Source organism: Pinus tabuliformis, chromosome 6 (genome assembly GCF_031772625.1).
Source record: "Pinus tabuliformis cultivar Carrire ecotype Pingquan chromosome 6, CPIR1, whole genome shotgun sequence".
NCBI lineage: Eukaryota > Viridiplantae > Streptophyta > Pinopsida > Pinales > Pinaceae > Pinus > Pinus tabuliformis.
Genome location: NC_142292.1, coordinates 224,283,263 through 224,298,184, shown reverse-complemented (window position 1 = coordinate 224,298,184; position 14,922 = coordinate 224,283,263). Strand labels below are relative to the sequence as shown.

The 14,922-nt window shown below is 40.0% G+C and overlaps 1 protein-coding gene across 1 annotated transcript; it reads left to right on the top strand.

The window, feature by feature from the left end:
• The first annotated feature begins 13,737 nt into the window (after positions 1–13,737).
• On the top strand, positions 13,738–14,178 carry LOC149258258 (uncharacterized). Its single transcript, XM_089408238.1, has one exon. It carries the CDS (start codon positions 13,738–13,740, stop codon positions 14,176–14,178), a length of 441 nt encoding a protein of 146 aa, XP_089264364.1.
• The last annotated feature ends 744 nt before the right edge of the window (positions 14,179–14,922 follow it).

Here is a 14,922-nt window from a genome sequence, read left to right as displayed (position 1 = left end):
GGGGACTAGAACTAGATGAAGGAGCACTAGAGGGGACCTCAGTCTCCTTCCCGGCAGGTGACATATACTCTTTTGCTCGAGTACTAATGTGGACGGGGATCGTCCTAGCCATAAATACATGAGAACCAAAGGGAGAAGAGGATTGAGATGGATTGGCCACCATTTGCATTTGCTTCGAGGGAAAAGGCTCTTTGAGGACGACAGGAGTCCCAGGGATACCTTTCAACAAACGAATAACTTCAGACCGCCTTGGGTAGTCTTTGGTATAGTGATCCTCGTCACAGATAAGGCAAGGATACTTAGGCTTACATTTGGTACCTTCCTCGAGTGGAGGTTTAGGGGAATCCTGCTTTGGTTGATTAGCCTTATTCTTTGCTTTTCCCTTCTTTTTCCCTTTCGAGGTTTTATCCGCTGTGGTGGACTGAACGGCGTTAACCTCGGAAGTGTTACCAGAATTGGATACAGCCTGAGAAGTATTTTCATTCAAAGCATTTGACTTTTGCTTCCTAGGGTTCATGGAAGATTTCTTAGAGGATGTATTAACAGAACCAATGACACCGTCAACAAATGGTGTTGGTGGGGCTTTGGAAGTTTTGGGCCTCGGAGCATCAGGAAAATAATCATATAGTGTACTGGACTAGCAGTAAACCAAGTCAAGGTACTGAGCACATGCAATAGCCTACTCTTCAGTTACACATGCCCCCATAGCAATGTCCTGTGCTATTGGACCGACAAACGAGGTTGTGAACCAGTCAGTCAGAAGCTGATCGGGAATCCAAAACTTAATCAAACAGCGATGCCATCTCCATTCATGGATATGATCAAATATGTGCATGGCCGTCGTCTGTTTTAAGGATGTCAAGAGATGTGTGCCCCTTTCATATCGAATCAGTAACTAAAAATGAGTTAAAAATTGCATTGCCAATGAGTTAAAGTCCTGAAAAGATCTGTGAGCTAGCTCAATATACCATTTAGTAGCAGAGCTAGTGAGGGTCCATTGAAAAAGGTGGAGCTGGATTGAATCATCAAGCCATGAATTTTATGAATACCATAGATGAGAAGTCATAACATGGGCTTGGGGATCTTCTCCAGCTTTACTGTCAAACTTGGGACAATCATCGGGAATTTTAGTTGGAACCGATGGCCAATACGGATCATGAAAAATGGGATCATTTGCCAGTTTGGACACATCCGGTAACTCCATCGTTGCTAAAAATGGTAATTGAGGATTAAAGGACATCTGAGGCTGCGAGTAGGAGGTAGTACCAGAATTCCACCTAGTTGCTTGTTGCCCCCACTGATTTTGTCCAATTGGATTTGGCCCAGAAGGGTTTTGTCCATAGGGGTTATAGCTGCAACTGGACAGTTGACCCTGGATCTGCCCCCCAACATTCCACTGATTACCAACTTGGCCTGCAGGAGCAACATATGGTTGTTGGAAATATTGATAAGGATTGACCTGCAGTTGTTGATAATTTTGGTATGGGGCAAATTAAGTTTGCCCTTGGGATTGCTGAAAACCATAAGGCGGCTGGGCCCCAAATTGAGCGTGGGAGCTAGGCTACATCTGATAAGCAAGTTGGGACTGGGATCCAACTTGAATTTGAAGATCGGATTGGGTCTGGAGCCCAGACTGGGGTTGAAAATCGGGTGGAGCTTGAGAAGCAAGGATCATTTGAGTACCCGGTTGAGTAGGCCCAGACGGATGTCCTTGAGAAGACATAGGTTGAGCCATATGGCTAGAAGGTTGGCCTAGTTGAGGTTGGGTTGGCTCATTTGCCCAGAAGCTTGGAATTGCTGGGAATTACGTTGACCTTGTGGAACCAAAGGCTGTCCAGACTGACCAGATGGTTGAGTAGGCTGGACAATTGGCTAGCCTTGTTGAATTTGAGACTGACCAACTTGTCCAGAAGGGTAGCCTTGCTAGGTACTAGGTTGGCCTTCTTGGATGTAAGGTTGTCCTGGGTTACCAAAAGGTTGCCCAAAGTACATGAAAGAAGACCCACTAAAGGCCAAAGGTTGTCTCGGAATGGGTTGTCCTTGTGGGTTGATAGTTTGCCCTGCATTAGGCTGCCCATAGTATGGTTGTCCATAAGACTGCTACCCGTAAGATGGTTGACCTTGATATGGTGGTCCTTGTGCTTGGCCACCATGGTAAGCTGTGGTACCCCAAGCGACAGACAATGGAATCGAGACCTCAACAAAAGGTTGAGATGCTATGGGTCCAGGATGATAAATATGAGCTCCTCGAGAATCATAATAATTAAATAGATTTTGAGGATCCAGACTCTGAGGAATTTGAGGAGATTGATCATATGCTCCCCCTGCTAGAATGGAACCAGAAGAAGGTGGGGCACTTAGGCTAGGGTCAACAACCCCGGATATGGGTGCTGCAAGGCCACTGTGTGAAGGACCTGTCGAAGGCCTAGCAACAGTGGTCACCACTGAAGATGCAGTGGTGGCACTAACAGCGGGGGCTGTGGAAGCCACACAAACGGTTGGCATAGTTGGGATAGACGTCACATTGTGAATCTGGGGAGTAAAAGATCCCGAAGTCAGAGTGACAGTACGAGACCACATGGAACTTGTAAGGGGAGACCTAGAACCCATGATATGAGCTAGAGAATTATAACATAACGACAGCGTGATACCAAGGGAGGTGACACAGAAGGGTGAAGTTTTCGTCGGGATAGGAATTTAACCACTCGTCATCAAGGACTTTTCACTCGTGATGGGGGATATGTCATCCATGTCAGAAGAAGACATTGGGACCGAAACACTAGGAGGAGTAAGGGGAAAATATTCTTCAGAGGGCTCCCAAATGGGGTTCCAATGAATATCATAAGACTTGTCTTCTGGAGTGCGAGAGTTAAGTGGTTAGATACTCTAAATAACAGGGAGAGTATCACTAACAACTGGTACCTCAGGAACGACAGAAGATGGGGATTCTTGGTCGCTTGGAATGGGAGACAGGATCGATGATTCTGCCAGGATGATTTAACTCAAAAGCCCTAGGGAGAACTAATCAAGTAAGGAGAAATAACCCTACGCAAACTAAAATGAAACAAGATCTAACCGGGTAAGTGTGAACATGGTCAACTAAATTTTAAGACACAGGAACAGAACTTGACCTCTTCATCTTTAAAGAGTTGAGAAAAGGATGAAAAGATGACTCTAGTCACCTTCGAGTATTTAATGAGCCTGAAGTGACAAGTGCTCAGATGGACCTTTTCTTTTAAGGAGTCTGAAAAGGAACAAAAGTGATTGCTCTAGAGAAACTAGGCAAAAGGTTTACCAAACATCCCATAAAACTGCATATAGACCTTGGCGATCATATGAAAACCAAGGACTTTCCGTACGGTAATCAATCTTCCTGAATGCTGTGCTCGGTGTGTTATGGTTTGCAAGGTGGCAGACATGGCTTCCTAGGGATATAGGATGATAACCTAGTGGGGTCTCCCAACATATACTCGACGGTAATAGGAGCACAATTCTGTGCTAGACCACTACTAAGTCACAGAAGGAGGAATCACCCAACCTTGAGTGAAAACAATAGTGACTAGGTTTAATGATGTCGGAGCACATCTCTAGCCTAGACCTCTAAATAGTGTGTGTTACGTTCCAATGCATTTTTAAGTTCATTCAGTCCATTTTAGAATTGATCTTGAATTATGTTTCAGTTTTCAGGCCTTACCGTATGTATACAAAAAAACCTAAGATGCAGCTAGAATGAGTGAAATATCCTTTTCTTTCAATGAAAACCTACTTACAGGAGGGTAGAGAGATCATTCCCAAACCAGGAAAACCAAGATAAACCAAGAGACACAATGCAAGAACACATCAACCCTACAGTGCACAAATACTACTAATGATAGATTTTATCATTTTCTTTCCAATATGAAAACTCGAAATGCAAATTCACTTTCACTTTCGTATACTAAATGAATGCAGTCTTTTGATTTTGATCACTTTTAAGTTTAAGAGAAACAAACAAGCAAACAAGCAAGTGTGAAGAAACTGGTTGATCCAAACAATTGTGATCTACATTCTGTAGTGAAAATAGATTGAATCAATGGTAAAGATTGGTTCAATAATTGTCACTAAAAAAATCAACCAGAAACAAGCAATGGAGAAGGCTCAAACAAACCAACAAGAAAGTTGCAAACAGACCTTGGGCAAACTAGCAACCAAGCCAATTGATTCAAGAGCTTGAAAGAACGAACTATGTCACACGGGCAAAAATACAAAATTCATTCAATAAAGCCAAAGAAAGAGTGCCTTAACCATAGACAGTAAAAAACAAGCTACTGAGAAAGAGAAAGAAAGCAAGGAATCAAAAAGACTGGTAAATTGAGGAGGTAGAATTGAAAAAGCAATTCTACAGGAATCATCGTGGGTACTACACAAGAAACTAGCAGTGATAAGCCAATGTCTGTAGCAACAGAGTGATGTCGTTGTGAGAGTACACGTCTCTTCCACGACGGACCGATTTTAGAGTCGTCGCGACTGTGCAACGGGATTCAGCGATGCACAGGACTTTACAAAAGAGTAAAGGTGATGTCGGCATGACTGTTAAGCTATTTTCCATGATGATACTAAAAAACAATGATAAACGAACAAAAACTCCCAAACAAAAACCAGTCAATCCTTCAATCAATGTAGGGATCTCCCAGATCAACCCAGGTAACCCAAAATACTTATAATGTATCTCCAAAATTCAAAAGACACCAAATCAAAATCAAATCAAGAGCAAACAAGAGAGGCAACATACAAAGGACTCCCCAGTGGAGTCGCCAACTTGTGATGCAGGAAAGCATTCCCTCTACGGACAGAGGCAACTCCTCTAGCCCTAGAGTGGGTCTAGTCACAGCAAGGACAAAACAAAAATTAATTCCCTTAAATAGTCATTGTTGGAGGCCTATCTCAAACCAGTGGTTGATGAAGGTCCGTTGTGCTGCTCCAGCTTCCGTTTCCTTCTCCTTAAAGAGTAATTGACTTGAAACAACACAAGGCAATGACAAAGCACATAACTAGGAAACAACAATGATCCATTTACTCACAAAGCCAAGAAGTCATGAGCTATCAAGTAAATTACATACAAGACATAGGAAATCATCATTTATTGCATTAATAATGAAACAAGAGTAAGCTTACAACCGGTTCTTGACATCGCAAGCCTTCTCAAAGGGTCCAACCAGTGTGTTTCTTCAAGCATTCACTCTCAAAGATGAGTCTCCCAAATAGCATTATCTCTTTCTCTCTCTCATTCACAAGCTTTACACAAGATTAAAGGCACTCCACACCTTCATGCAAACTATAAAGCAATCCCACACCTGTCACACTCACACCAACTATCTATCAAACTCAAAAATAGTAGCAGCACTATGCAACCAAAAGAACTAGTAGATGATAGCAATGGTGAGTGATTTTATAGGAGAAGGAGTCTCTATGAAACGAGGCAGAGGGAGATTATACTCAAGATGAGTAGCACGAAAGATGGAACTACCATGCCAACGGGAGGAGGGTGACCCAAACTAACCCAACAACCAGGTCTAGAGATATCCAGAAGGCCGACTGTTGAAACGAATTTGCCCAATCTGGATAATCGTGAGTTTATAACTAAGATTTAGCGCTGAAATCGCTAGTAGCAAATGTAATTAGTCAAAATGTTGCTAAAGATATCAAATAGACTCGTGTCAGAGCATGAAATCCGATTGTCACGGGAAATAGATGTACTTCCATGATGGAGGCGTGACTGGACTGTTTATGACCACCATTGGTCGCGTATATTTATTTAATTATCACGATGAGGAAGAAAATTTAGGAAAAGTGGGTCAATTGGCAACATAAGAGAGCACTTGTTCAATATGAGCATGTTTTACTGGATACATGACACAGTAGAAGGACTGGGGTGAAGGCAGTGACAAATTACTGTGTAACAGAAGGTGGCCAAGTTAACTAGCCACCTTTGCTTATAAAACCAACTCTTACACAATCCTACAGTTTAGATCATATCGTACTAATGAGATAGCATGAGTAAAATGACATATTTGTTGGGTGACAAATCTGCATACCTTTTCCCTCCATTTTTACTCTCTCCCTCTCACTCCTTTGTATCATTTATATTCACTAATCGCTCTAAATGCACAAGGTATACCCTCTTCCATTGTCTTCCTTGAATGTTTAATTAATGAAGTAATAGTCATGGAGACTTTACTGTGCAAGTTAATAATTTTGTCATTTCCACAGATCTGCTGGTCAAAGGTCACAGAAGCGATTCAGAGCTTCCAGCACCATATCGGCAAGAGCTATAATAGCAGAACAAATTCTAAGCCTATACTAGACCTTTCTTGTCTTTCTCTCGACAACTAGTTGGCCATTTAAATGATTGTATATTGATAAACATTAGCTTCCATATTGAGAGATAGTTTTCTCTGAGTATTATATAAGAAGGGTTTCAATGTTGTGAATTAGGGTTAGTCGTGCAAGAGATTGATATTGTAATAGAAGGATTTTTAATTAATTGAATGCAAGTTATTTTGGTGTTCTCTCTATAAGCTATGAATCCATTGTAGCCCTGGTCAGAGAATTGGGCCCACTCTTTTGATCAGATGTTGTGTTATTTCTGTGTGTTGTTATTTTATTTATGTTGGTTTATTTTAATTGTTATTAAAGTACTTTAACTAATTGTTGTGAATGATTTTTATAGTTCTGCAATTTATTCTTATTTACTGTCACAGTGGTTCTTTAGTTAACTCAGTTAATGAATCTAAGGTTGGTGATTGGATTGTGTCATTGCTACCTACATACATTTTGTGTGTTACCTTGAAATAATTTACACACCCAGACTAATAAAATAAATGTGGAGAAGGGTTGAATAGTTGTTCACACTCGGACACCAACATTTTGGTGCAATTGTCGGGGAGGCTAACAAAGTGAAAGAACACGATCTACACTGATCTATGGATCAATGTCTCATCTTAGGGAGGGAATTTGTTACCCTGCTCTAAGTCCTAAGTGTAGTGTTATGTTTTCTTTTCTTTTTGATTACTTTCTGTTTTGTTGATTTCCTAGAAACCAATCTCTCATTCTGAGGAGGGAATTGTTACCTTGCTCCAGATCCTGAGCCTTAACTATTTTCTTTAGTTTTTCTTTTTCTTTCTTTTCGATTTTTATATAGGGCCCACTCCCTTGTCCTATGGAGGGAATAAAGTTTCTCACCCTTCTCCAGTTCCTGAGCTTTAGTTTTATTTCTGTTGATTTATTGTTTTCAAAACATCCTCTCATCCTGGGGAGGGAAAAGAGTTTTTCTCCTTGCTCCAGGTCTTGAGCAGTGAAATTTTTAAAGTTTTCTCTCTAATAAATGTATGAACAATGGTTTGAATAAAAGGGGTAGAGGAGGACCCCAGAGGCAAGTAAGGAAGGATTTGGGAAGGAATACCTATATCCAAGAAATTATCACAAAAGCTACATCAGAGGCCTCTTTGCGAGCTGCTACTAGGGTGAAAGTTCACACAAGATCTGAAAGACATTCTGTGGAACAACCTATATAGCCTCTAGGGGTGGAGTATCCCTTTCAATAGATGCAGGGGAAGCAGGAAGTAGGGCATCAGAGAAAGAAAAAACACTTCCTCTGGTATCCGACAAGGATGAGGTGGCTAGCATAGGGTTAGAAGAAGAAATCCACTCAAGGACTGAAGAAGGAAACCTTGGAGGATTTTCTTCACTTCACGATTAGGGGACTGTTGTTAAACTTTCACAACCATTAGTTGTTACACAGCAGAAACCTGTTGATGTTCCAAGTGAGTATTGGAATACCGTGGGCTAGGTGCTCGGTTTAGCCAAACAGGGCTTTGTGTCTTAGCCAAATCTAGAAAATGAAGGCAAGACAACCAACATAAAGTCAGACACCAAGATAAAGCTAGAAAAACAACAAGTCAGACACCAACATAGAGCTAGACAAATAACAAGTCAGACACCAACATAGAGCTAGACAAGTCAGTGGCACAGGATGGTAGGCAAGATAGATAGGCAGGATGGAAATGGCACCTGCAACATCTTTAATTGAATTCCCAATTGGGGAAATTATGGGTGATGCACCAATGAAATTTATTCCACTGACCGCACTACCAAAATTCCATGGGCTTCCACGGAGGATCTAGACACTTTCCTATTTGAGTTTGATATCGTTTGCAAAGGATATGACTATGTCAATGATGCTCAAACGCTGAAATGGTTTCCTGCTACATTAAAAGGGACAACATTGTGATGGTTTATGGGTCTAGGAGGAAAAAAAAATTCTACCTAGGATGACATGAAGAAGGCTTTCCTGGAAAAATATTAGGATTACTGTAAATCCCAGGACATTAAGGAAGAAATTTTCAAATTCATGCAGAAGTAGGATGAAAATATGGAGGGCTGTGTGGAGCGTTTTAAGTATACTCTCCATAGGTCTGGCCACAGTGACCTAGATAAGGATATTTTGAAAAATATTTTTCTCCAGGCCCTGAGGGAAGAATCTTTGGAGCTATTAAACATAGTAGGTAAAGGGGATATATGTAAAGAAGATTTTGACACCATCTGTGAAATTTTTATTCAATGTTCAAGGGGAGATACAAGGAATAAACAAGGAATCCAAACTTTCAAAACATCAAGCGAGGGAATCACAAAAGCAGAAATTGGGAACCTGCTGGATAATTTGAAAATTGATATCCTAAGTACATTATCCTCCCAAATGGACACATTACAGGAAAAGCAGAAACAGATGGAGTTGGAAAAAACTATGGCTATTTTCTGCCCACAGTGTAGAAAGAAACATCCATTGAAGGAGTGTCCACTAGACACTATAGAGACATGTGCTATTTGTGAACAGAGTCACTCCACCGGTACATGTCCATTGCTTCTAGCACTAAAGGAAGTATTTCAAGAGGCGAATGAAGAAGCAGATCAGCTATGCTTTCTGGAGTCTAAGAAACCATGGCATCGACGATCATCAGGCTTAAATCCAGGTACATCTCAGCATCCTTTTCAATATTATAATATGAATCCTTAGTCAATTCCTTTTTGGCCTCAATATTATCAATACCCACCTTGGCAACCATGGTGTCCTCTGTTGAAAAGTGTCCAACAAGAAATGCTTGTTGAGAATGCAACAAGATGATGGAGCTTAGTGGAAAGGAGTCGCCTTCACTAAGTGGGCCCACAGGCAAATTGTGGTGCAAAGTCTATTTTTGGATCACAACAGGAGTGATCATAGCGGGAGTGATCACAGAAGGAGTGATCAGAGTCTATTTTTAGACTGCTAGTCAAAAATAGAAAAGTCAAATATTATTGTCTCAAAATAATATTTAGACTATAAACTTTATCTTATCCTCTTGGAGCACTTCAGTTTAAGCTACAGATGTGGCACATGCATCTGTCAGAAGGAAATATGCTTTCTTTATGAGTCAGTTGAGCTATTGCATGCAGGACATCAGTTAGAACTCATGTGGTTGAGTTCTGTGGAGTTGGATGAGCACTTAATGGAGTTGTGTTCAGTTTGACTTAGTTGAATTAGTTGTATTTAGTCTAACTGATCAATAGACTAAGTGATGAGTTGTGTGAATTAGTTATTAGTTAATTCACTAATTATTAACTCATAATGCAACTGAAGAATACATCAGTTAACTCAGTGCATGTACAGTTCAGTGGAGACAGGTGTTAGAGGTTGAGATTGCTATCAGTTGTGCATGAGATTGTGCACATGCATGGGATTGAGCTATGCCAATGATCTCTGCGTGGTGTGGGCCAATACCAAGTGAAATATAGCTTTTTCTCACGTGATTTACAGTGTGGGTGATTTTCACAAGGTAAATAGGAGTTTGGATCAGCCATTCTCATTGATTCTCAACAGGTATTGTGCAGTGGAGGCAGGCAAGCAGTGGAGGAGATTTGGAGATCAGATCTGAGTTGTATTGTGTGTAACAGGTGGAGATAGTGTTGGATACTTGTGAGGAGTATTGTACTATGTATTGTTACATGTCCTCAGTCAATATAATATACAGATAGTTGGGGTTTTTAGCGAGATGCTTTCCCTAGGAAAATACTGTGTTGATATGTGTGATTGATGCTTCTATGTGCGCATGTTATTGTTTCTGCTTATGTAAATTGATGATCAACGTAGAGGAGGTTATGTATTATGCATGTTTTCTGCAATAGTGTATAATCGGGATAATCTCTATTGAATAAGTGTTTATTATTCAAAATTTCTACATCCTCAACCTAATTCAATTCCTTCATGGTCTTAAGGCTGGCATAGTCCTGTTTCCCCTACTGCTCAATTTCATCAACCTATACAGTAGCAGCAGTTACAGCTGCCCTCTAATGTTCCCTCCAATAATCCTCCTCTTTGGCCTCAACTTCCTATTTAGACAAACCCAAATCCAAAAAATAAGGGTGCTCAACAAGAATACACCCTAAACCTTCCTTCATAAAACATTTATACCAGAGGGTTTAATGAGATAAATCTGCAATCTGGCTAGGTAGTAAACGCTCCTACATCACCCATTATTGTTGAACATCTTGACGATGAGAATCCAGAATCTCAAGCAGTCATGGATGAGACAACTCAACCATCTGTCAAACATTCTCCTTCTCATTTCACTATTATTTAGGCCTGTCAAACCAATCCTCCTTATCCAGAATGATTAGCCTTGAGTAAACGGGTCCCTCAACTAGAATTTGATCTTTTAGGAGAAGTCCAGAATTTGTTAGTAAAAGTCCCCCTGCTTCAGGCCATTAAAGATGTACCTATTTACGCTAAAACTATTAGAGAATATTGTTCTAAGAGATATGGGAAGAAAACAAAAGATATGCTTACAATTCATGTTATGGGGAGATTATCTGACATTATGCTGGGAAAGGCTATGCCTGTAAAATATGGGGATCCTGGGAACCCAATTCTAACAGTTCAGATTAATGGGGTAGATATCCCAAATGTACAAGTAGACTTGGGTGCTACAATTAATGTAATTACGTCTGAAACCATGCTTACACTAGGATTGTGTGATCTTAATCCAACCCCTACAGTCTTAGAACTAGCTGACAGATCTACAATCAGACTGATAGGGAAATCAAAAGACATAACAATTTCAGTGGATTCTTGGTGCTATCCTGTTGATCTCCTAGTCTTACATACGCGATCCCCACCTAGTGGTCACCCCTTTATTTTAGGAAAACAGTGGCTTGCAACCGTTGATGCCTATATAGAATGTCAGTCAAGAAACATGATAATTTCTAATGGGGAAAATACGAAAAATCTTATTCTCTATCCCCCGCTGATCCGAGCTCGCAGAAAAAGTCAATGCAGAACTCTTTGTCTTTGGATGGGATCGAAACTAAACATCAGGAACTCTAGCTAGTGCTTACCATGGGGCAAGCCCTCTACTTTAAGAATGAGATAGAGGATGATACTATCAGCACTTTTATTAGCAACCCTCATGCTGTTGCAGATCCAACTCGGCAGTTTTTGGAATCAATCATGAGTTGTGAAACACAGGAAACTATCAGATCGGAAACTAAAGGTGAAGACATTCCTATAACAACACTTTCTGACAGCATACTGGTGGAGATTGAGCTAGGGAAGACATTGAATATCAACCTGAATCTTTCACCAGCCCAGACTGAATAGCTCCTAAAGATCCTTCGAGAATAGAAAGAAGATTTTTCCTAGGATTATACTGATATGAAGGGTATCCCTGCCGATTTGTGTAGTCATCATATTTACATCAAAGCATACTGTCGACTCATGAGATAACATCAAAGAAGGATGAACCTTTCCTTGAAGAACATTTCCAAAGAGGAGCTCCAGAAGTTATTGGATGCAGGATTTATTTACCCAATCTTGGATAGCTAGTGGGTATCTCCGCTAGTCATTGTTCCTAAAAAGTGGTAAATGGCAAATTTGTGTAGACTATAGGGAGCTGAATAAATCAACCTTGAAATATCATTTTCCTCTGTCATTTATCAACCAAGTTGTTGATACCCTGGCCAGGAAGAAGTTTTTCTCTTTCTTGGATGAGTTTAGTGGGTATAACCAAATCCAAATAGCTCTTAAGGATCAAGACAAAACTACCTTTACATGCTCTTGGGGAACATTTTCTTACCGAGTCCTTCCTTTTGGTCTTTGTAATGCACCTGCTACCTTTTAGAGGGAAATACTGGGGTTTTTTTCTTCTGATTTACTCGATGACAGTGTTGAAATTCACATGGATGACTTCACCCCATATGGGGGGTCATTCGAAGAAGGATTGGAAAACTTGGAGAAACTCCTTAAAAGGTGTAAAAAAATGCTTGTTTCTCCGAGTACAACAAAATGTCATACGCTGAGAGAAGAGGGAGTAGTTCTGGGACATTTTCTTTTGGCTGCTGGAATACAAGTTGATCTTGCCATGGTAAAGGTAATTTTTCATTTTCGTGTACCCAAGACACTGACTCAAGTACGTAGTTTTACTGGTTGCACTGGTTACTATAAATGTTTTATAGAAAAAATTTCCAAGATCGCATTTCCACTTTTTCAGTTGTTAACTAAAGATGCAGAATTTTTATGGACAGATGATTGTGAAGTAGCTTTTGAAAAGATCAAGGAACTAATATGCCAAGCTCCAATCTTACATGGTCCCAACTGGGAACTTTCATTTCATATCCATGCAAATGCCTCTCAAACAGCTATAGGGGCAGTGTTGGGACAACAAGAAGATAAGAAGTTGTATGCGGTATATTACGTCAGCAAGAATTTAACGTCTACTGAGCTAAACTATATGGTAACAGAGAAGGAGTTCTTGGCTATCATCTATGTTGTTAATAAATTTTGACACTATATTACTAGGTGTCCTACTTTTGTACACACTGATCACGCAGAAATCAGGTATTTGATGAACAAACCTGTAACTCCTGGGCGTATAACAAGATGGTTGTTATACTTCAAGAATTTGATATCACCATTATAGTTAAACGAAGCAAGGATAATGTAGTTGCTAATTTTCTGTCTAGATTAAATGATGATAACAAAGGAGAACATGTAGAAGATAACTTTCCGGATGAACATTTATGTGTGATTTCTACTAATACCCGTTGGGATGCAGACATTTCTAACTATTTGGCTACAGGAAAAGTACCTCATCATTTCTCATACAGGGAACAACGGAGGATTATTCATCACAATGCCCTTTACTCATGGATAGCAAGATATCTCTTTTATACAGGGGGTGATCAAAAGATCTATCATTGTGTAGCAGAAAGTGACATATATGAGGTTTTGAAAGCTCCTATTGATGGTCCTTGTGGAGGGCATTTTCCAGACAAGGAACTGGCCACAAGGTGTTACATATGGGATATTATTGGCCCTCTATCTTCAGCGATGCATCGAAGTATGTTCGAAGATGTGATAGCTGCCAACGGATGGGTCAGCATGGTTGCTTAGATGAAATTCCATTATGGCCATAGGTAGTTTTTGAGCCTTTTGAAAGATGGGTTATTGATTTTGTGGGTTCATTTAACCCACATTCACATCCAAAAGTCCACATTTTAGTCTACACAAATTATGTGACGAAGTGGTTAGAAGCCAAGGTTATAGCGAAAGCGACAGAGTAGGTTGTCTCGAACTTGTTATTTGAAGAAATCTTTGCTAGATATGGTACTCTGAGAGAGATATTTTCATATTGAGGAGCACAGTTCACGTCACACATGATAGCAAAGATTATGGAAAAATATGGGGTCAAGCATAGTATAACAACCCCATATCATCCTCAGGCGAACAGTCAAGTGGAGAGCACAAAGAAAGTATTGGAAAACATTCTCACCAAGACCGTGGAAAATCATCATCGGGATTGGGCTGAAAAAATTCTTCAAGGTCTTTGGGCATATAGAACAACATGGTGGAACACGACAGGATTCTCACCATTTGAACTTTTCTATGGCAAATCTCCATTGCTCTTAGTGGAATTTGAAATTATTACACTCATAGTAGCTCTGGAAGTAGGATTGGACCTCTCAGAAGCCCAGAAACACAAGATGGAACAGCTAAATGACTTGTATGAAATTCGTTTAATGGTTTTCCAGAGAACTATTGCAGTACAACAACAAAGAGCAAAATGGCAAGATAAATTTATTAAAAATAAGGTGTTTCATAAAGGTGACTAGGCATTACTGTATAATTCCCACTTTAAGGATTTTAAGGGAAAGCTTCGCTCGTGATGGCTGGGACCATATGAAGTTGATGTGGTATTTAACAATGGGATTGTTACATTGGTTACAATGTACGATTCCCATGTTTCTTTCACCGTAAATGGACATCGACTTAGACTCTACCACCGCCCAACCTCCAAAGCAGCCTTCATCAAATATCTCTCTGAAAAATCTAGATTGAAGGTTGTTGGTGCAGAAGATACCTCCTTTGCACCCTTGAATTATATATATATATATATATATATATATATATATATTTGTTTTTGCAGGAGCTACTATTGAGGCACAATAATTGAGGAGCTGAAAATTTCTTGAGTAATTGGGATATTCACTCCACTAATACTAATCTTCTTGAAACAATTTCTAAATAATGCTTGTTGTTACTCCAGAAAATTTTCTAAGCATAGTATGTTGTTACTCCTCAGGTGATGTTACTCTGTTGTTGCTGTTACTCCATTGTTGTTGTTAGTCTTGAAACCTTTTCTAAGTATTGGATGTTGTTACTCCTCAGATGTTGTTACTCCTTGGGTGTTGTTACTCCTCGATTGTTGTTACTCGTCGGATGTTATTACTCCTTGGATGTTGTTACTCCTCGAACGTTGTTACTCCTCAGATGTTATTACTCCTCAGATGTTGTTACTACTTGGATGTTGTTACCTATCGAATGTTGTTACTCCTTGGTTTCTATTACTCTGCCGA